Source organism: Salvia splendens, chromosome 21, assembly GCF_004379255.2.
Source record: "Salvia splendens isolate huo1 chromosome 21, SspV2, whole genome shotgun sequence".
Lineage (NCBI taxonomy): Eukaryota > Viridiplantae > Streptophyta > Magnoliopsida > Lamiales > Lamiaceae > Salvia > Salvia splendens.
Genome location: NC_056052.1, coordinates 25,986,759 through 26,009,029, shown reverse-complemented (window position 1 = coordinate 26,009,029; position 22,271 = coordinate 25,986,759). Strand labels below are relative to the sequence as shown.

The 22,271-nt window shown below is 39.3% G+C and overlaps 4 protein-coding genes across 6 annotated transcripts; 2 read left to right on the top strand and 2 right to left on the bottom strand.

Moving 5' to 3' along the window:
• Positions 1–888: 888 nt before the first annotated feature.
• Positions 889–4,324, top strand: LOC121785050 (homeobox protein knotted-1-like 3). Its single transcript, XM_042183390.1, has 6 exons — positions 889–1,606; positions 1,755–1,875; positions 2,533–2,717; positions 2,802–2,933; positions 3,742–3,884; positions 3,999–4,324. The coding sequence occupies exons 1-6, from the start codon at positions 1,046–1,048 to the stop codon at positions 4,003–4,005; spliced, it is 1,149 nt and encodes a 382-aa protein (XP_042039324.1). The 5' UTR covers positions 889–1,045; the 3' UTR covers positions 4,006–4,324.
• Positions 4,325–5,216: 892 nt separating this feature from the next.
• Positions 5,217–8,343, top strand: LOC121783211 (hydroxyproline O-arabinosyltransferase 1-like). The gene is made up of 8 exons (XM_042181215.1): positions 5,217–5,759; positions 6,493–6,560; positions 6,635–6,836; positions 6,916–7,013; positions 7,177–7,246; positions 7,690–7,761; positions 7,840–7,950; positions 8,040–8,343. The coding sequence occupies exons 1-8, from the start codon at positions 5,373–5,375 to the stop codon at positions 8,097–8,099; spliced, it is 1,068 nt and encodes a 355-aa protein (XP_042037149.1). The 5' UTR covers positions 5,217–5,372; the 3' UTR covers positions 8,100–8,343.
• Positions 7,275–16,771, bottom strand: LOC121783210. Of its 3 annotated transcripts, XM_042181212.1 has the most exons (17): positions 16,433–16,770; positions 15,305–15,944; positions 15,130–15,218; positions 14,898–14,996; positions 14,060–14,651; positions 12,912–13,961; positions 12,701–12,758; positions 10,494–12,292; positions 10,119–10,236; positions 9,912–10,023; positions 9,469–9,618; positions 9,222–9,401; positions 9,017–9,130; positions 8,746–8,928; positions 8,543–8,587; positions 8,299–8,465; positions 7,275–7,459 (listed from the first exon to the last, which is right to left on the bottom strand). In XM_042181212.1, exons 1-16 carry the CDS (start codon positions 16,544–16,546, stop codon positions 8,331–8,333), a joined length of 5,478 nt encoding a protein of 1,825 aa, XP_042037146.1. In that variant the 5' UTR covers positions 16,547–16,770; the 3' UTR covers positions 7,275–7,459; positions 8,299–8,330. The 3 variants fall into 3 exon arrangements, with proteins under 3 accessions (XP_042037146.1, XP_042037147.1, XP_042037145.1); XM_042181213.1 differs by lacking the exon at positions 7,275–7,459 and having other exon boundaries at positions 8,208–8,465; positions 9,222–9,392; positions 16,433–16,771; XM_042181211.1 differs by lacking the exon at positions 7,275–7,459 and having other exon boundaries at positions 8,208–8,465.
• Positions 16,772–20,321: 3,550 nt separating this feature from the next.
• LOC121785386 (40S ribosomal protein S11-like) lies at positions 20,322–22,050 on the bottom strand. The gene is made up of 6 exons (XM_042183799.1): positions 21,931–22,050; positions 21,797–21,837; positions 21,477–21,577; positions 20,810–20,954; positions 20,636–20,725; positions 20,322–20,557 (listed from the first exon to the last, which is right to left on the bottom strand). Exons 1-6 carry the CDS (start codon positions 21,940–21,942, stop codon positions 20,467–20,469), a joined length of 480 nt encoding a protein of 159 aa, XP_042039733.1. The 5' UTR covers positions 21,943–22,050; the 3' UTR covers positions 20,322–20,466.
• Between the last annotated feature and the right edge of the window lie 221 nt (positions 22,051–22,271).

Here is a 22,271-nt window from a genome sequence, read left to right as displayed (position 1 = left end):
GAAATGTAAAGGAAAGTTGGTGAAAAAGATAGTGGAACGTGAATCCTACTTTTTTATATTAGTTTTATAATAAAATATGAGTGGAAAAAAGTTAGTGGAATGTGAGGCCTAATACCATTTATGAAATATTCCAATCGGTACTCGTGGGACACCAAAAAATGGTAAACCGGGATTTCTAAGGTGGGACGGATGGAGTCTAATATAGTACTCCCTCCGTTCCATAGTAGTAGAGTCATTTTGCCATTTTGGTACGTTCCATAGTAGTTGAGTCATTTCCCTTTTTAGTAAAAGTTAACACATTTCTTCTCACTTACTTTACTCTCTCTTACTTTATTCTCTCTTCATCTCTCTACTTTCTTAATCTCCGTGCCGAAAAGAAATGCCCCCACTACAATGGAACGGAGGGAGTAGTTTTAACGAAAATTGCAAAAATATTCTAAGACAATAGTAACTTTTAGTAAGCATAGCTAAATCAATTGCAAATAATTTGATTGTCCAACTTTGCACATTCTAATTGCAAAATCGACTAGTTTCTTTAAGATTATGTATCGTTTTCGTAAATAATTTTGCTCATGTAACAATACATGAATTCGAAGAAACAAACCACTACAATAAAGAAAAAAAGACTCTTGTTTTGTGCTCGTTTACCTAAAACAACAGAGCGACTATCACATATAACGTACGTCATTTTATTAAAAACAGAAAATGAATAATTTTTTATGAACATACTAAAAAAAAAGAGTATCTATTAATTTTGGTTAGGAGAGTAGTACTAAAACGTGTTCAGGTCAATAAGATATTTATACTATTCCATGATTAACTATTGTACTTGACTACTTGACATCGAAATACTCTAGCAATCAACCAACTACCTTTTCTTTTTACATATTTCTTCTTCTAGAAAAACACTAGAAAACAACTCCACCTTTCTCTCTCTCTAAACTCTCTCTCTTACTTTAGTCATAGAGCGCGCGCTGTTTCCATCATCCTTCACGTTCATCTCCTCCATCAAATCACATCAACAATTCTCCCAATTTAACCCAAGATGGACCATTTGTCGCAGGAAATGGCTCTCCACCATTTCGGCGACAATCATTTACCGGACAATTCCCCAATTCCGACGACCGAGCAGCACCACCACCGCCCCCCGAGCTGGCTCAACAGCGCTATTCTCCGCCCGCCTAATCACTTCTCCGACGGAAATTTCCTCAACCTGCAGACGAACTCGGGCTCGTCCTCCCCCGCCGCCAACAACCAGTGGCTATCCCGATCGATTCTGCAGCGGAACGTCAGCGAGGTCTCCGGCGATTCGATTATCGCGGCGGCGATTTCTCATGAATCGGCGGATTTTAATCATAATAACAACGGAGGGAGGAGCGAGGGCGGCGTTGAAGGAGTGGTGAATTGGCGTTGCAAGGCGGAGATATTGGCTCACCCGCTGTACGAGCAGCTGCTGTCGGCGCATGTGGCGTGCCTGCGCATTGCGACGCCGGTGGATCAGCTGCCGAGGATCGACGCGCAGCTGGCGCAGTCGCAGCAAGTGGTGGAGAAGTACTCCGCCGTCGGCCATGCCGCCACGGATGATAAGGAGCTCGATCAGTTCATGGTGTGGTTTGTTTAATTTCAAAATTGGGAGGGTTAATCAACCGATCGCAGCAAAAGCCCCAATTTCGAGCTCAGAAATTAGGATTATCGTTTGATCTAGCGGAAATCAACATGATCTTTGTTTTGAATTGATTTTTGTGTGTGTACAGACGCATTATGTGGTGTTGCTGTGTTCGTTCAAAGAGCAACTGCAGCAGCATGTGCGTGTTCATGCGATGGAGGCGGTTATGGCGTGTTGGGAGATCGAGCAGTCCTTGCAAAGCTTAACTGGTAATTAATCTTAATTTAATTATTATAGTTAAATTTAGAGATAATTGAACGTAGATTCTTAAAATTTGGCTTAATTTAGTTTTGTGTATACCGATTTTGAAAATTTGCTTCTAAATTATTGAACAATTGATATGTTTCGATTTTGCAACTAATCAAGAATTGAGTTTGGAGTTCTGTAAATCAGTTTCAAAATTTGCTTATAAATTATGGAACTATCGATTTGTTTTGATTTTTCAATCAATCAAGATTCTCGAGCTGACATAGTAGCTTAATGAGTTATTTACGAGTCACATCTTATACATGGAAACGAATGTCCGTACTGTGTTAAATTAAATAATTTCATTTTTTTTACTTCATTTCATCTTCTTTTCATTTCTCGTTTCCTCCATTTCCTCTTATTCTTTCTTAATCTAAACCCTAATTTAACATACTATGAAATTATTTAATCTAGCATAACATATCATCGTTTTGATGCATATAATGTGTTGTCGTTCTCGTTGACACTTGACAACGCCATTTAAGCAAGTCATGTTGCAAAATAAGAATAAATCAATAATTTAGTAGTAGTACTAGTTTATAGGCATATTTTAAAGTTGAGCCTTAAATTTAATTAATTAATTAAATTTAATTAATTAACAAGATGAGCAACGCATGCAGGAGTTTCACCGGGAGAAGGGACGGGGGCGACGATGTCCGATGACGATGATGAGCCTGTAGATAGTGATGTAAACCTGTTTGAAGATGGGAATGACAGCATGGGGTTTGGCCCTTTGATCCCAACAGAATCAGAAAGATCACTCATGGAGCGTGTGCGCCAGGAGCTTAAGCATGAACTAAAAAATGTATCATATCTTCATTAATACATCTTGATTCTATTATCATTATCATAAAAAAAAATTCAGAATTAATATTGGCTTGTGCAATAGGGCTACAAGGACAAGATTGTGGACATTAGGGAGGAAATTCTACGGAAGAGACGCGCCGGAAAACTCCCCGGTGATACAACCTCGGTGTTGAAAGCATGGTGGCAGTCGCATTCTAAATGGCCGTATCCCACTGTAAGTTTATTATCTACTTCCTCCATGCGCAATTACACGTCTTACATTTGAAAGCTCGAATTATTAGAAACATGAAGGAATGTGGATGGAAAATGTCTGCGAGACGTGAGTCTCACTTTTATATGATGAAAATGTGAGTACAATGAATTAGAGAAAATTGTCATTTAAATTACTCCGCATAACTTTTGGCCAATATCATAACTTTATCATACGAAATAAACCATAACTTTACTATAGTTTGTAATTGTCCCATGATAGTCATTTTTTTTTGTGAAATTGATGGTTGCATGGATTTTCGACTTGGACAAAACGCCATTTTTTCACAACGTTATCGCCTAGGTAGACTTGAAACGACACCCTTTCCATCATTTTAAATCAAGTTGAGTTTTTTTCGCTTAATTTGCTTAATTGAAGTCTGAATGTAGCGCTTTTTCGCAACTTATTCACTACAACGGTTCAAAACTTACCACTATGTGGAAGTCGATTAGGGTTCGCAACCACCAAATTGCAATTTTATCATTCGCAAACTTGGGCATTCGCAATTCATAGTAAGCTTATGGTTCAATTCACGGAATTTGAAAGTTGTAGGATTGGCCAAAAGTTAATGACAATTTTCCCAATGAATTAATGGAATGTCCAATCTATGACCCATCTATACTAAAAGTGAAATGAGGTCACCAATAGCAGACCTACCAAAATGACAGAATGAAACGTGTAATCACATACGGAGAGAGTATATATACACATGATTTTGTTACTCCCCTATTGATATATACTCATGTTGATTGATCAACTGATGATTTCTTAGGAAGAGGATAAGGCAAGATTGGTGCAAGAAACAGGCCTGCAGCTGAAGCAAATAAACAACTGGTTCATCAATCAAAGGAAGAGGAATTGGCACAGCAATGCTGCTGCTTCTTCTTCCACTGCCTTGAAAAGCAAGCGCAAAAGGTACTAAGATTATTAGGGTTTTCAAAGATTTTCCCACTAATTAATTTTAACCTTTGATCAGATCATAGCTAGGATGGGTTTACTGATTTTTTCAGACATATATTAATTTTGTAGGGTTTAAACACGAGCTGGGGAAATAGTGTGGAGATGCATGTCTCAAAGATCAAGACCATGTTTTAGTACAAGTTCATTTGGAAATGAAAGCTTGGTATACACACAGTTTTGAATATGCCTTTTTAATTGTCTTTATGAATACTATAATCTACACATGATTTTATACACCTCAATGCATGGGAGATGTTTGTAAAGTTGTAGCAATGCAATTTAGATGTCGTTTTCTCTTGTATCTTGTCTTGTTAATGAGGTTCGAATCAACATCTCTACTGTAAAATACAATAGATTATTAATTTAAATGGATATATACATATAATGTGTGTGGACTGTGATCGACCGACACCTCCACTCTTCGTTTTCTTTTGATTTATTACTTTTATAAAAAAAAGTTCCAACAATCAAGGGAAAAGGTAAGTTGATTTGAATGAAAAGGGTACGTTTGGTTATAAAAAATTTATAATTGCCAACTTGATTAGGCAATTGTCAAATTCAAATCGAAATAATTAAATATGCATGCGTTATTCAAAGATGTTGTGTCCCACGTAATTAGTTTTTTCTCATTTAGTTTTTCCCATTTTTTATTTTTTCGCACTTGTTTTTTTTTTGAAAAATATTTTCTCACTTGTAGGCTGTAGTATGCAGAATTGGGCTTGTAGCAAAGCCTTGATGATCAATTGGGCTTTATTTTTCAAATGAGAGCCCAATTGCTCAGCCCATTCTCGTATGATATGATTCTTGGGCAGATCAATATTCTCTCAATCATTTTGAGTTAGGACAAAATTGTATAATCAGAAACCCAACTACTTGACTAAAAAGCCTAATTAGATTTAAGGTTGCCACTCAAGGGGCTCCGCCGGTCCCGAACTCCAACCACCGAGGCACCATTTACCGTTCCAAGACATGCAAGACCATAAACGAACCGTTGGTTCTAGTTCAAAACCGACTATATTTTTAGTCCTTTTTTTATATTTAATAATTTTTTTTATGTTTCAGACCAAAATCGGTAATTAATTACCCATATCCAATTCAAAAATATAAGAACCAGAATTGGACCTAGGGTGATAATCCGGTTCCGATTTCGAAAATAAAAAATGTCATCTGGGCCGAATAGACCGATCGATCCGGTTAACGATTCATAAGTGATCCAATCCACATAGAATAGAATCATGATTTATTCAAAAACTTAAAAGTTGAATGAAATTAGGCAGCTCAATAATTCACAGAGAAAAAAACAAACATGCATAGGCATGGCAATAAAAAATCAAAATTTCAACTAAGCCAAATTAGTCAACTCAAAAATCAGTTAGTTAGAGCAGAAAAAAATTGATTAATGCGGCCTAACAATTCACCAAATCCATCACCGAGAAACCAGAAATGGGTGGTAGGAATCTGTTCTTCGCCGCAGTGATCAGCTTCTCCGCGGCGCTAATCACCTACAACATCATCATCTCCGCCAATGCCTCGCTCAAGCAGGGATTCCCGGGCGAATCGTCGGTCGATCCGATCATCAGAATGCCGACCGACGCCGCCAGGAAGGGGCGGAGGCGGAGGCTGTTCCACACCGCCGTCACCGCCTCCGACTCCGTCTACAACACGTGGCAGTGCAGGGTGATGTACTACTGGTTCAAGCAGCAGAAGCTGCGGAACCCTAGCTCCGACATGGGGGGATTCACCAGAGTCCTGCATTCCGGCAAGCCTGATCGGTTCATGGATGAGATTCCCACCTTTGTCGCTCAGCCCCTTCCCGATGGAGTGGACCAGGTTTTCTGTCTTCTAGTTTTGTTCTTATTTTGTGTATAAGCCCTAGAATTTGGGGGTTTATTCAATTGGGTGACTTTTGAATGAAGCCACTGAATTTGGGGGTTTTCTTTTCTCTAGTTTTTGTTCTTATTTGTGAGTATAAGCCCTGAATTTAGGGGTTTTTTACTCAATTGAGTGACTTTTCTTTATTCTAGTTTTGTTATTGTTTTCGTGAATAAGCCCTTGAATTTGTTTTTTACTCAATTAGGTGACTTCTGATTGAAGCATTGAATTTGGGGATTTTTCTTTCATCTAGTTTTGTTCTTATTTTTGTGTATAAGCCTTGATTTTGGGGTTTTTTTTACTCAATTAAGTGACTTTTGATTGAAGCCCTTGAATTTGTGGGGTTTTCATTCTTCCAGATTTGTTCTTGTAGTTTTGTTGTTATTCTAGATTTGGAGGTTTTTTACTCAATTAGGTGACTTTTGATTGAAGCCCTTGAATCAATGAGATTATCTTTCTAGTTTTGTTCTTATTTTTTTTTGTGTATAACCCCCCTAGGATTTGGGGGATCTTTTATGTTTTACTCAATAGGGTGACTTTGATTGAAGCAAGTAGCTCAGCTTTCTTTATGATTTTTTTCATTTTATATAGTTATGGGATAACTTGATTCAAAAAACAAGAATCTTCAGTCCATGCTCTTATTCCTAGTGTTTTGCTTCTTCAAAATTGACACCTATTAATCTAATGGCAGGGGTACATTGTCCTAAACAGACCTTGGGCATTTGTGCAGTGGCTCCAACAAGCAAATATTGAAGAAGAGTATGAAACGAAATCACTTGCTTTTTCTTTCTTTTAAGGCTAGCTACTTAATGGAGTAAGTTTACATCGTGCAGCTACATATTTATGTCGGAGCCGGACCACCTTCTGGTCAAGCCAATCCCGAACTTGTCCAGAGACGGACTTGCAGCCGCCTTCCCTTTCTTCTACATTGAGCCTAAGAAATTCGAGAAGATCTTGCGCAAGTTCTTCCCTGAGGATAGAGGACCAATTACTAACATCGACCCGATTGGGAATTCCCCAGTCATTTTGCGGAAGGTATCTTAAGCTTTCTGCCCTATTTCTTGCACTCCTACAAGGTTGGAAAGTTATGTTTACCGAGTTAATTGTGTATTAGGATGCTCTGAAAAAGATAGCCCCGACTTGGATGAATGTGTCGTTGGCCATGAAGAAAGACCCGGAAGCAGATAAAGCTTTTGGATGGGTACTTGAGATGTAAGCTTCTTTCCAGCTAACTGAGATTAACAGCACGACGCGAGGGCTTGTCTCTCCCATCGCCCCACACCTCAGATTTTTACCTCTCTGCCCGATGTGCACCTAACAACACTGATTAATAAACATTTTGATGTCTAACTAAGTTGTTTACTTGTGAATGTAGGTATGCGTATGCTGTTGCGTCTGCTCTTCATGATGTTGGTAACATATTGCACAAGGACTTCATGATTCAGGTGGGCTAGTTTTACTGTCATTTCTTCTCAATTTCTTTGAAAATAATGTCTTCTATAGTTTAGAAAGCAAAGAAATTTGTGGGGTATGTGGTATTTTGTTGCTTTCTTATGATTTTCATCTCCTTTTCTTCATGGATGCATAACAGAGCTAACTGCTCATCTTGAAACAAATATTTTAAACAAATCTAGACATCTTAAGGTCTGTTGCTTCAACTGCAAAGGAATACACGACACGGGTATTAATGCAAATTGATAAAGTAGATGAGAAATAGAGAGAATAAGGTAGTTGTGTTACTCATGGAGAAAGACTCCACCTCATATTAGAGAGTAAACAAAAATGAAAAAAACAAAAACACTAGTTATAGTCTTGTTATAGTCTTATAGATAGAGGTAGTACTAATTAATGACCTATAAAGTTGACTATCTTGATTAATTCTCTACAGCCTCCTTGGGACACGACGATCGGGAAGTCTTACATAATCCATTACACATACGGATGCGATTACGATTTACAGGTATATGATGCATCTTCTTAGGCCAGCATTAGGTCTTTTGTTGCATATTGGTTCTCAATTTACTTCAATCCTTCTCAGGGTAAGATGACACCCGGAAAGTTCGGAGAGTGGAGATTCGACAAGAGATCATACTACGACTGGCCTCCAAGAAACCTTTCCCTACCACCACCCGGTGTCCCAGAAAGTGTGGTATAACCCCTATGATATATCAATATATGTGTGCAATTTTGTGTGAGATATGCAAATGTGAACACAAGTTTGGGTATAATTCATGGCAGGTGACACTAGTGAAGATGGTGAATGAAGCCACAGCAAATATTCCAAATTGGGGTTCCTAAAGACTAAAGTCATCATCAGATAACAAACATGTATATCCTCTGTTTTAATATATCAACACACATCAACTTTTTTCAACTGGGAATTATGCTCCTGCGGCTTGTAAATCGTTGATGAGGAATAATATGTTTCAACCCAAAAAAGTTGGATAATTTGCTAACATACATGTACGCTACAGCTTGCACATTAAAATTTACTTACACAAAAATGATGAAGCAGATCTTGTCTCTGTCTCAGTTGAGATAACGCCTGCAGTTCTTGGAATTACAGTAGCAAGGAATTTTTTCACCTTCGTCTTCGTGGTTGAAATGGTAGTCGTAGGTTATCTCCTCTCCTGGATATATGTCTCTTTCGGCAAAAAACACAACCTGTTTGCCATACATGAGGTTTTGTTAAACAGGGGAACAACATCGAATCAAGACTTAATAGTGCAGGCAGACATTACCTTCTTTTCTGTCCTCACAGATATAACTTTGGCAACGCAGTTTGGCTGCTCAAGCAACATCGACAAAGTCAGAATTAATATTTCTAAATATTACTACGATATTTCAGTATTTGATTGTATAGCTCAGTTGAAGGACATAAAAACCTTTCATGTCTACATGAAAACACTACTCTAATACAAAATATTCATGATGTGATAATTACCTCACATGAGTGGTTCACGAACCGAGCAATACCACCCTTGCGAGTAGCATCGATAATGTGCTCTTTATCTATCTTGAAGAAATAACATGCACTCTTATGCTGCAGCTTCTTTCCTGAATGATATTCACTCTCCCTTCTGTCTGCCACGCGCAGCCCCACTATTTCGCCTACGTACTCTACAACCTAGGGAGAAAACAACTCAGATTGAACTTTTAAGATCTTCAACATCAAATTCCAAACTAAGACACAGTGAGACACTGCTAGGTCAGACCATGGCTCCACAAGAGATGAACTGTGACGTGTAGAGACCCAAAGCATGTATGCCTGATTTATACACCACCAACTGTTTCCAACTTTTTGATTGCTTATACCGAGTGTAAGCCTTCTGCAAACAGAGAAGTATGACATCATAGGTTATGAACTCATAAGAGTAGTATAAGACTAGTATCTGGTTCACCAGTACCAAAGAAACTCACCCGGCAGTCTGATTCAACATTGCAACTTAACAGCATTGGAAGCCCTTTTCTCTGTGGCTTCTGTCGATTTATGTGCTGCCATGCATTGAGTTGCTCTTGAGGAACAAGGCAACCACCACTTCGATTTCCGTCACGAGAACGATTGTGAAAAAATCCTTCTCGTTTACGACCCTTGTAAACCTATCACATGAATCACTAAATCTTAAAAAATCCTTATGTCTGAAAAGTAATTTCATGAGCCGGATACCTCAGTTCGAGCACAGCTGAACCTCTCTCCAGTTTGAAGGCTTTCACTGTCACTATCAGGTATTATCACATGAGATGTCGCATAAGGCATGCATCTCTGATGAAAGCTAACATTCTTATTGTCAACAGCTTCACCCTCATCTCGAAGCCCCTAATCAGAACCATATATTTACACTTGAGGCTGTTACAACTTATAAGTACTAAATTAAGTTTCCATCAGTTATAAACAGTTGTATGATTTGATGCCTGGTAATTAGAACACATTTCAAGCTACTGCTACGTAAAGCATTATCTCTTTATGCTAATTTCTGCTGAAAACCAGACTATTTTACATCTCAAGGGTTTTGCAAGTGCTTTCCACAAGTTCAAAATACCAATGGTTTCGATACACAAGATGTTAAGAAGATACAATTAAGTAAAACAAAATAAAGCGGCAGCATGTACCTTAAGTAAAAACCTATTGCACTGTAGTAATTGACTGTGTTCATCTTTGTTTGATCCCCCGCAAACACAACCAAACATGTCTGAGTTTTCAGGTAGGTGTTTCTCTGAGCATCTATATCATTCCACAGTTAGAGGTCACTAAGGGTATTGCGGTATCAGCATGGTAAAAAATAAGGGCATGGTTTAAGAATGCTCTAGAGTTCTCACCTCAGTGCATCGTTCGATTCACTTGTTTGAGCTCTACCATCCACAGCATTTTTCATCACCACTCCGCAACATCTGCTAGTTGTTTCCACCACTTCGTTTAAAACGCTGGAACTATTTCCTGGCAGAAAATCATTGAAAACATTACTGTATCGTATAATATGAAGCTATGCAATAAAAATATCAAGTAATCATCCATAATATGAAGCTCAGGACTAGAAAGAACTAATTGCAAGTTCTATTTTGGTAGAATCATAAATTTGTCCCTGCCAACATTGTCAACAAAGAATATTTTTGGAACTTCACTATGGATTGGCCACAAACTTAGCAACTAAAATTCCTGATCCACAGAAATATTTAAAATCTCAGAACAAGTACCCTTGAATAAGAGTTCATGAAGGCTTCGCTTACGACCTTCCTTGAACTTTGTTCTCAGCTTATCCTCGGTTTTGCTGTCAGCAGTACTATGTTTGATGCCTTTCTGCAAAGCATATGATGACGGATAATCACTTCCATCAGTTTCAGAGCAGGATGCTGTGTCTAATTCATCACTCCAGTCACTAGATTCCAGTTCAATAGAATGTGAACTGCGAGATCCACACTTATTCACTCGACTCTTCTGTACTTTCTTGCCCAAAACTGTTTCATTTACATGTATAACCCTCATCTTCTTTTCTTTTACAGATGTGGATTTGAGTTTCTTATAGTTGTCAGCTTTTCTGCTGCTTTTATCTACAAGAGACGCGGCAGTCTTGAGAACCACTCTCAAGGGAACAATTTTTGTTGGCTTTGATGGATTTCCATTAGAAATAATTCCGTACTTCCCACAAACTGTTGGCCTGACAATCCGTTTCTCAAAGCTGGATTTACTGAGAGAATTACAGCCACCTAATGATGTCCATTTTCCAGTCAATGCAGCACCACTACAAAATTTTTCTCGAGTTTCTATAGGTCTGGAAGAATCTTCATTTAGTCTTAACCTTTTCTTTCTCAACACTTCAGAAGCTCTTAAAGTATCATTAACCACCAAACTTTTACATGTGTTCCATTGCTGCTGATGTTCATGTTGAACTTCCTTGAAGTCTTTTCCACGGGAGATCCATGTGGCAGCAGGAAAAGCAGAATTTCTCTGCTTGTCACTTTGCTCAACATACTCTGCACAACTGCTAGGACTTTGTTGTTGATCACCTTTATGTTGTATCTGCATGTCTGAGAATGAATTAGCATTCTGTCCAAGTTCCTCAGAGCATTTTGGGGTTTTGTTATCAATGGAGGAGTTTCCAGAGACATCCAGCTTCTTCCATTTAACTGTTTTCCTCTTCTTTTTAGGAGCTAACTCAAAATTCTGTAAACAATCACTGTCTTCATGAAAGGTGTAACTTCTCTTGATCTTGTATGGTGGCATTTTTAATTGCAATGAATTTTTTACTCTGATCTCTTCAACTAGACTAAGAGATTCCTTCCTAGGAACTAGTTTGAATGGTTTGCTCTTGATCGAGTTGATCTTGGACACTGATTCATAGAATTCAGGACCGGATTCTGAATCAAGTGCATCATCAGATGAACAGCTTCTGACATTTCCGGATCCGTTATCGAGAACTAGATTATCAGCAAACCTGATATTCCTAACTTCAGTAGTAGGAGACTCTTTCTTGTTAACCTCACTGGATGACTGGGTCACATCAGGAGCAGAACATCCAGAAGAGATATTAGTTATTTCATGCTCCTTCACGGGAACCACAATCGGAGTAAATTCAGCAAGCGACTTAGAAACATCAGCAGCAGGGCATCCCAAAGGACTGTGCGAAACAACTTCCCGTTCTTTACCAGTCAAACTGCAATTCCCTGTTCCTTTTTTGGGCACGTCTCTCCACTGAAAATAACAAGATTCAGCACTCTTCGTGTTTGGTACCACAGAACTTTTAGCTTTATCAAAAGATTTAGTTGTCTCCAGAAAACTAAAGTTTGTCTTCAACTTCGAGTGAAGTGAGCTTGTTGTATCTAATCCACTTCTATCTCCTTTTGCCATATTACCAAAGTTATCATCATTCAAGTCATACTGCCCAGCCAAATAATTTTCTTGGTTAGTAGAGCTGCACTTTTCAGGTACAGAGGCATATGATAAACCTTGTGAGGAGTGCTCTTTCTTGCTGCGAGTAAAGTTGCATTCAGATCCCCTGGTTCGAATTTTATTATGATGAGAAAGTAAAGTAAATCAGAAGAAAGAAACAAAATATAGGAACATGCGGTTTGAAAATAGTAGCATCTCCCTTCAGAATATACTTATAAAAGTATAGTTTCCAAGTCCATTGTTATAGAGCCATCACTTCAGCCCAACACCCAGCTAGTTTTCCATTTGACTAAAACTTATTGAAGTACTTTAAATGTACACTGAACTGTATAATGCGATATCATGCAAATGCTGTTCCCATTCAATAAGAATGAAGACATCATACTCAATAGATCATGAGAAGAGAGTCAAGATTATAAGGAGTATGCATTTTATAGGTAGATCTAAGAAAATATTAAGTTTCATGGTACATTAATATAAGCAGGAAAAAGGGAAGGTCAGCAGTTACAATTACCTTAAGTAAAGCTGCTCCATGTGAGGAAGTCCAGAATTTTCGGCATACTGAGATCTTCCTGGTGGAATAATAAGATATATAGGATTATTCAAATTTAAATAGCCGTAAAATGTCAGACATGCTTACTAATGCTTTGTGGTAGAAGTCAGGGGGCAATCTTAAGAACTTAAAAAAAATGCCGCAATATGCGCTTGAGATACGATATGTTTACCTTTTGTACAAAATCTCTCACAATTATAGCCAATCCAATATCCAGGCAACCTTGACTTGTCTCCCGTTTCTGGAGATTTTATTATACTCAAAGAATCACGTAATTGTGCAGAATCCTGTGATGTTGATGGAGCAATTGTCACAGGAGACAGTACACAAGGATTTTTTGCGATCTCATGTTCTTGGACACCTCTCACAGGTGGGCCATTGTCTCTGCCAGATAAATCAAACATGTTCCACGCACCAGGCATTTCCACACTCTTGTACTGCAAACCTTTTCTTATTAGACTACTGTTTTCTTTTGGCAATGTTGGAACTGCATTGTGGACAAACACTGAATCTTGGGCGGTGGGCCCCAGAGGCATCTCTTCAGAAATCATTAGATTTCGGATAGGTTTGAGATTATTATAACTGAAGTGGGTAATATCAGAAAGAGAAGAGATCTTCAAGTAATTGTTTGAGAATTCTCCACCATATGATTTATCAGTAGGCGTGGTAGATACATGGTGGGAATCAAGGTGTTTCCCTAGAAAAGCTGCGGAGTTCTCTCCCAGATCTAAGTTACAACTTCTTCCCTTTCCCTTAAGTTCCCCTCTGACTTCAATATGTGATTTGGCTGCACTGACCAAGCCATCCAAAGCATATTCCACTACTTTTTCCTCGTTCATTTTGCTAGGGCCATTCGACACATCCATACCCAATTCCTTGATGGTACTAGCCAGCGAACTACATGGAAGATAAATTTTGTCTCTTTCATTAGCATTGGATTCATAATGAATATTCTCACAGGCATGCCTGTAACTGCTATTCTCATAAATGTTTCTGAATTGACACTTTGTCTCGGGGTTGTTTGTTTGCAACTTAGAACTTAAGTTGGTTGTTGTTTGCAAGCTAATATTTGATGAGTCTTTCCAGCAATTGGCAGTTGCAGCATAGCCTCCTCCCACACCATGTGAATGCTCCAAATGAGTTGGCCTCCTTCTTCCGGCCGGACTAGAATTAATATTTGCAAACTGATGAGTCGGTCCACTACCTTGCCATTTATTGGCTTCTGCATTACATTGAGTTAGAAGCAAATTATACACATAGTTTTGGGATGGGAAAAGCATATATATGTGATAGTAAGAATGCAAAATTACAGCAACATACTTGTCTGACGAAGCTTATCCTGGAAAAACACATTTGAGGCCTCCTCGTGTATGCCATGTATATTAGACCCGACAGCAAGTTGATGTTTCATATTCAATGTCAGGCTTTTCTGTGACGGCTGCCCAAGTCTCAATTCAATACTAGAGGAAACTCCAGGTTTCTCAACAATTAAACTGTTTTCTGAACCATCACTGAAGCCACTGCATGATGTTTTTAAATTAAGCGAGGACACAACAGGCTGAGAAGCTTTCTCTGAATGTACAGAAGTTGAGTTTAGCAGTCCATGCAAATGTTGAGTTTGGTGAGAATTGCTCATGAAGTTTTTGAAAAAAGAATTTCCGCAATCTCTTGACGGTCTATCTGTTCCACGGTGTAGATATTCATCAACAATGTTCCTGCAACTATGATTGTCCTTCGAATTTATGGAACTGCGACTTTTCTGCTCATAGCTTGCTGAAGCTCTACAAGAGTCTACTTGATTCAACGTGATGGAACTGTTTGACAAGCTGGAAATAGGATGATCTGTCAAACCCGACGCCACTGAAATTCCTTCAGGCCAATCCCATCCTCTGGGCCCTTCCAACACTCTAATCTAATACACAATCAACAATATTTTGGCCTCAGGATTCTTCAAATTCTAGGTATAAATTCTATTAAATACTATAGTGTGTTAAACAACAGAATAACAAATAAATTGTACAGCAATATTTCAGATAAAAGAGATCAATGAGCCTGAAGACAGTTGCATCTGTCATGCCGATGCATATATTCAAGTCTCTCTACACACTTCCCCCTCACACACCCTGCCCCGCAGATGATCCAGTAAAAATGAACATACCCTGATTTTGGATGAGAAGACCTTCCACCAGTGAGCTATAGTCTCTCCATTATCCATAAAAACTGCATTCCCAGGGTCAGCATCACAAGAACCTGAATGCTGATGCATGATCTCACTTTCAGATACTTTTCCATATGAACAAATATTTAGACATTTACTAACATAATCAAGGATCACAGGATGCACATCATAAGCAAAATGGCAGGAACATTGTAAAAGAAGATATTATTACCTCTAAGAATTTGGAGATTGACATGCACAGACCATGGCATGCGCAAACAACTCCAAGAAGTCCAGTATCACTGAGAAGTAAGCTTCCACCTATTGAAATCAATAAAGGGATTAGACTACGTCAAAATGGAATGAAACCACAATATATTCACTCAAAAAGAGTGTAAGAAACTTACTGATGCCACAACATGAAACGCGAAAAAAACTGTTGGAAGGATTGTAAGGGGAGCAAACAGATGCATTGTTGTCTACCGGAAATTTCGGGGAAGCTGTTATGAGGGGATACTTCTCTAGTATCTTACTGCTAGTGTTACTCCCAGTCGGGGGGTATAAACAATTTACTTTGCCTTTCTCATGAGAGTTCTGGCATGCTACTGTCTGTGATTTTCGAACATCCAAGCTTGCAGTCTGAAGTATCTCATAATTGTTTCGACAGTTTGCATCAGCATTAGACGAAGTAGAAGGTTGAAAAAACGATCCCGAAGTAAAATTTGGCAAGTCCAATCTGTGTGGCCATGAGAAACCAGGCAAGACCGAAACTCTGCTTCCTCTGGGAAATCCATTGGCAGTCCCACCGCTTGGTGGATGTGGATTGGAGACCAGTAATGTATTTGGATTCAATAAATGCTGCTGATCACAGGGCACATGAACCGTTGGACCTGAAATCAGAGATAAGAATGAAGCTCCAAGATCAGCATGGCCCAAGTTGTCGACACCATGCATGTTAGATGGCATGTGATCCCGGGTCATTCCACCAGTTAATGGCATTGATTCTTGCAGCAATTGCATATAAAGACGACAATCTGCATCAGAGAGCTATTGGAGAGGTAAAGTTAGGGGAAGATATTTGATATGAGTATTCAGAATCACAGAAGCACTATATTTCTCTATTTATCACAAACTGCATTCATTGCCAGGGTTCCAAATTGTTTTTATTAGGTTCAATAAATAGCCATACTAGCTACAAGACAAGAAATCCACACAAGTTCAACTAAACTATTTATAGAATGCTAAATATCCAAATTGAAGACAAAAAAAGTCTGTAGAAATTCCAGATGAACTCCATCTGTCATTATTTGCAGCACATCGAAACGAACACGCACAAAAAATGGGCAAGTTATGCCGAAAATTACAACTGTGCGGAACTCCATTGAATCAACCACAACCAAAATTAGGTCACATGCAAAACATACACGAAAAATCAAACACCGAGAGCTGCAACTTGCACAATTCTAACCAGAAACCGTCATCTGCTGCCACAAATTCACACTACATGCAAGCAAAATCAAGCAAAAGGAAGAGACCTGAGCACGGGAATCGAGCAATGAGGAGGGCGGAGGAGGAAACTCGGACTGTCGCCACAGCTGTCTCCGCCACGTGTCCTCCATTCCTGCCGACGAATGCAGGCTTCTCTCCATCAGCACCGCAGAATCGTCGACGGAAGTAGCAACACGAGAGCTAAACTAAACCCTTCCAACTCCGTGAGCAGGGAGAGCTAGAGAGATACCTCGGAACAACAGCAGAGAGAGAGAGAGAGTGATGATGGGATAGTCTGATAGATAGTGCGAAAATGAATGTGCAATGGATAGGCGTTGGACGACGGCGCGTGAGCTACACTGCGTGATCGTGACCGTTGGATGAGATGTGAGGCCAATGGTTCGAGTGGTAATCATTTTGAAGGACAAAAGTGACAGGACCACGGGACCCACTAGTCTGCCACCGGTGCAGTGCACAGCACTTAATTGGGCCTTTGGGCTCGGCCCAAATTCACGTTGGTAGAATCTATTGTTACATGCTTGTACTATTTCTCGTGTTAAATTAGATCTTTTTATTCTAGTAATAACACTTTAAGAGCATAAGCAGTCGAGCGGAATTCCTCGTTGAATTCCCAAAAACATCTTCTGCCACGTCATACAGATTTCTCACTGCACTGCCACGTCATATGGAATTCTCACTGCATAGGGGCGAAATTCCCGAAGGAATTCCCACAATAAAAAAAATCACAAATTCACAAATTAAACAATTTCCGGAAGTAAGAAATTTACGGAATTAAATAGTCGACACAAATAGGGAAAATATTCCATTAATAAAAAAATATTTAATGCATTAAACGGGAATTCCGCGGGCGTCAACGCAATGGAGGACGTCCGCACGGAATTCCGTATTCGTGGAAGGGACGCACAATGGCGGACGTCCGCCACGGAATTCCCACACGCCGGTGGGAATTCCGCGTAGACGTCTGCCATTGCTGATGCTCTTAAAAAGAGATAGGATTAATAAATAGGAGAGAAGATTATAGTGAAATAAAAAATATTTGATTTTTAATTTAAAAATAATTATTCATTTAACTTGTGATGATTTTAAATAAAATATGAATCAATAAACTTTAATTTGAAAAATAATACTCTTACCTAGGGAAGAAGAATATAAGGGAAAATGGACTAAGGGATAACGGGACGGCTACACTAGGAGAAGGGAGAGAAGAAACAATGTTAGACGGGGAGAGACGACAACGTTACAAAAGGGAGGAGGCGGAGATACAAGAGGTACTTATAAGAGCATCCACTATAGGAGGAAAGGGGGCAGACGAAAATCTGGGGCAAGGGTGGGGCGGTCTATAGTGGATCGGACGTCCCCGGGGCGGACAAGAAAAATGGGGCGAGGGTGGGGCGGTAGAGGCTTCGCCTCCTACGGGGCGAGGACAGGGCGATGGTGGTGGCGGCGGGGCGATGGGGGGCGACGGGCTATGGACGTCCGCCCCGTTTGAGTTTTTTATTTTTAAAAAAAAAATTCAAAAATTATATCTATAAATACCACTCCTCTACTTCTCATTATTTTCACACCAAACATTATACCTCTTCACACACATATTTTCTCTCACTATAATCTGTAGTCTGAAATGGACAATTTATGGAAGGACGCGTGGAATTATCTGATCCAAGAGGTGGAGTACGAGGCCGAGGAGGAGGAAACGGCGCGAGCGGCGGAACGAAATGCGGAAGTGGCAGAGGTCGCGATCCCTCGTGCGATTAGTCGTCGGCGGACCATCCCACGAGACCATACCGGAGCACACCAACGTCTAATGGCTGACTACTTTGTGGATAACCCACGGTATCAACCCGAGATTTTTCGCCGGCGATTCAGAATGTCGCAACCCCTTTTCAACCTTATAGCGACGAAATTGGCGGAACGTTACCGGTGCTTCATCCTCCGGAGTGATTGCACTGGCCGGATCGGGTTGTCGACGCTTTAGAAGTGCACCACTGCAATCCGGCAGCTTGCGTACGCCGGACCAGCTGATATGTTCGACGAATACCTACAGATGGGTGAGACGACTGGCCTCACGGTGCTTAGGCAGTTTTGTAAGGGGATTCGGGAAATATTTGGTGGGGAGTTCCTACGAAAGCCCACCCCTACTGAATGTCAAAATCTGCTGGATATGCACGGTTCGATCCACGGTTTCCCATGAATGTTAGGAAGCATCGATTGCATGCATTGGGAGTGGAAGAACTACCCGGTGGCGTGGAAAGGCCAGTTCACAACTGGATTCAAAAGCAAACATCCATCGATGATTCTGGAAGCCGTAGCAGACTACCGCTTGTGGATCTGGCATGCGTATTTTGGTGTTGCCGGTTCGAACAACGACATAAACGTTATTCAGTCATCGCCGCTCTTCAATGATGAGTGCGGGGGCGAGGGTCCAGAAATCAGCTTCGTACCCAACGACACGCAATACAGAAGGGGATACTATTTGGCAGATGGGTTATATCCCTGGTGGCCCGTATTCGTCAAGACAATTCGCCAACCGATAGGACCGAAGAAACAATACTTTGCGCGAAAACAAGAGGGTGCTAGGAAGGATGTTGAGCGAGCTTTTGGTGTCCTCCAAGCGCGATGGGCCATTATACGGTGCCCGACACGAGCTTGACACGAAGATGATGTCGCAAATATTATGTTAGCATGTATCATATTGCATAATATGATAATAGAAGATGAAGGATTTGGGGTAGAGCGCTGGGCACCGGAAGAGGGCGCAAGTACAAGTAACGGATTCGTCTCCGCGCCGATCCAGATGGGCGTACCACGGAGCAATGAATATTTGATCCAATGTTTCAGTGATATGCGCAGGAGCACAACACATACCACACTCCAGGCTGATTTGGTTGAAGAAGTTTGGGCACGTAGGGAAGGTGCTGGTGCAGTGTGAACACTATTATGATGTTTAATAGATTAATATTTCGTTGTATAATTTTACCCCCACTTTAATACAACGAAAATGTAGTGTTTGATTTTAATTTCTTCACTTATACCCGTTTTTTTATAATTACGTATAGTCCGATAAATTTAATTACTTATTAAATTGAATTAAAATTAAAATTGGTTATTAAAATTTCGGGGCCATTGGAAGTGTCCGCCTATAGTGGGGCAGTGGAAGAAAAAATTGGGGCTATGGACAAAAAAGTGAGGCTGTAGATAAAAAAAAGGGGCGGAGCTATTGGGGAAGGCTGCCTATAGTGGATGCTTTAAGAGGTAAGAGATGAAACACGATAATGGAGGCTGTTAGTAGTAGATACATGGAAAAGTGTGCACTTACACAATAAGTGCATAAAAAATCTTTTCCCTTTTCAATTTAAGTTTATCAATTTAAGTTCATTATTGTAAGGTTACTGTTCTATTAATTCATCTTTTGGAAAATATTCCTTATAATATAAATGTATAGTATAAAGTACACTTTTATGGAAGTATAAAGTCCGAAATTGCTAATTATGAATCATTCATATATTAGGACATGAGTTCGACGATTCTGTTTGGTCATAAGCTGACAATAAGTACTATCAGAACTTCCCACTGACTCCTAAAAGAAACCGTTTCCATAATGTACATTGAAATATTGAGTAATTATTTCACCCAAATATATATTAACCACTATTTTAAAGACATAAAGTAGTTTGTGGGTTGAATTTATAAGTAGAAGGAATAAAAAAAACTCTCAGGTCGACTACATTCATTTTGACAATTTAGTTGAACTTGATTTCTAAGACAATATATCATAAGATACAAATGTACACATCAGAAATCACATTTTTACCAATTAAACAAATCTCAGACATCAGTTAATAAAGATTTAAATTAAAAGAACGATAAAAAATAAACATGAAATCAGATAACAGTCTCAAGATCAATCGGAAAACATACACAAAAATGGAAGTAGATAAACATTAATAGTAGAATATCAAAGCGAGGTCAATGATAATATTCCAACAGAAACAATATTACTTCAAAATCCATCCATCCAAAAAAAAGTTTAAATAAAACGACAAACGTCTTATCGCCTAACTCACATAGCTGTAAAAGCCTTCTTCCCAAGTCCAGAAGAACCTGCTGGAATAACCTTAAGAACGTTAAACCTCACGGTTTTGGAAAGAGGCCTGCAAGAAAACCCAGAAGCTTGTTAATTCCATATTCTAGATATCATAAAAAACTGATAATTTGTTTGTGGTACTAGCCTGCATTGACCGATGGTGACATGGTCGCCTTCCTTCACACGGAAGCATGGAGAGATATGTGCTGGGATGTTTGAGTGCCTCTTCTCATACCTAAGTTCAACCCAAGTAAAGCACTCAGATAAACAAACTAAAAACCAGAACAATGGAAGCATCTTACAAAAGCAAATAGCATACCTCTGGTACTTCTTCACCCAGTGCAGGTAGTTACGTCTCACGATGATTGTTCTCATCATCTTTGCACTATGGCAAGTTCCAGCAAGGATGCGTCCTCTGATGGAAACATTACCAGTGAAAGGGCACTTCTTATCAATGTATGTGCCTGGACAAATATGAGTTAATTTTCAGTATAAATAGCAATAGCAACAAAATGCAGAAATTACAAGGATTCGATTATCAAGTGGTGGGGATGAAAACAGATTTAACAAAGGCGTAGAAAGAAACTAATTAAAATAGTAATAGGGTAAGAAAACCAACATAACCAGATAAATAACACCATGGTATTGACTTCAAGTAAAACAGACTGATAGTCATTCACAGGAAACACAAGAGACAAAAACAAAGTAACACAAGCACTTGAAAGCAATATTCACATATACTAATCAAATACCGAATCAAAAGCTCCATAACATGGATATCCAATATCACTCACTCTCTAAAATATACCAACAGTTAAAAACAATTCAATAAAGATTTCCTACACATTTCAAATATATCAAAATAACAATACAAAATCAATTACAAAAATAAAATGCAGAAGCCAAGGGGATTAACAAGTGAAATACATCAAAAGTATAAGAACAAAAGGCAGTGTTCCAGTACAAAAGTAATTTAGAAAAACAACCTTCAGAAGCCTCTCGTGGTGTTTTGAATCCGAGTCCGATGCTCTTGAAGTAACGGTTTCCTCCCTTTCCAGGGGCCTTACCCTTCCCTGCCTTCTTCGAGCTACAATCAAACAGTTACGAAATCAAGCACAACGCATCTCATAACTCATGATGAGTAATCTAATACAAATCACAAGTACATAGAATAATGATACTCTGATCTAAAAATCATAACAAAAACAACATATGCAGAAACAAGAGGATATCGCATTCAGCTTCAAAGCAAAGTATATACACGCAATTTTTAACAAATCTAACACTACGGAAACAAAAAACTCACCAGAGAAACACCTTAGGCTGCTTCAAAAAGGCCTTCTCGGTCTGCAAATCGATTCAAATCACAATCGAATTAGTCACAAACAACGAAGAGAAATAGAAAGCGGTAGCAGGTGAGCTCTGGATACAAGGATTTACCTGTTCCGCCATGGCTGCGAGCTATCAAAATGTGTACGTGTGTGTTTGTGTGTGTTTGTGTGTGGAGGGCGGTAGCAGCAATAAACCCTAGTCCAGAGCAGCCGATAGTGAAGATGCGCAGCGATTTGGATATTTAAACATTTTACATCATACCTGGATCCCTAGTTGGGCCCTTTCTTAGATTGGTCCATAAACAGAGCCCAATAAAATTTGAGTTTATTTTATTTTATTCTGAATAATTTGTTTTTATGGGCCAAAATGCTTATAAATTTAACAGAATGGCCCAATTGGGATTAATTTGGTATGAAACATTTAACAACCCATTGAGTCATAATTTCATA

Coding starts and splice junctions, on each gene's coding strand:
- LOC121783210 (XM_042181212.1), bottom strand. CDS start 16,546: ATGGAGAGAAGCCTGCATTCGTCGGCAGGAATGGAGGACACGTGGCGG. Junction 14,652..14,897: donor TCTTCTCATCCAAAATCAGG/GTATGTTCATTT, acceptor ATTGTGTATTAG/ATTAGAGTGTTGGAAGGGCC. Junction 8,588..8,745: donor TCGTGAACCACTCATGTGAG/GTAATTATCACA, acceptor TTGCTTGAGCAG/CCAAACTGCGTTGCCAAAGT.
- LOC121785050 (XM_042183390.1), top strand. CDS start 1,046: ATGGACCATTTGTCGCAGGAAATGGCTCTCCACCATTTCGGCGACAAT. Junction 1,607..1,754: donor AGGAGCTCGATCAGTTCATG/GTGTGGTTTGTT, acceptor GTGTGTGTACAG/ACGCATTATGTGGTGTTGCT. Junction 1,876..2,532: donor GTCCTTGCAAAGCTTAACTG/GTAATTAATCTT, acceptor CAACGCATGCAG/GAGTTTCACCGGGAGAAGGG.
- LOC121783211 (XM_042181215.1), top strand. CDS start 5,373: ATGGGTGGTAGGAATCTGTTCTTCGCCGCAGTGATCAGCTTCTCCGCG. Junction 5,760..6,492: donor TTCCCGATGGAGTGGACCAG/GTTTTCTGTCTT, acceptor ATCTAATGGCAG/GGGTACATTGTCCTAAACAG. Junction 7,762..7,839: donor GATGCGATTACGATTTACAG/GTATATGATGCA, acceptor AATCCTTCTCAG/GGTAAGATGACACCCGGAAA.
- LOC121785386 (XM_042183799.1), bottom strand. Junction 20,955..21,476: donor ACCACGAGAGGCTTCTGAAG/GTTGTTTTTCTA, acceptor ATATTTGTCCAG/GCACATACATTGATAAGAAG. Junction 20,558..20,635: donor GTCACCATCGGTCAATGCAG/GCTAGTACCACA, acceptor GTTTTCTTGCAG/GCCTCTTTCCAAAACCGTGA.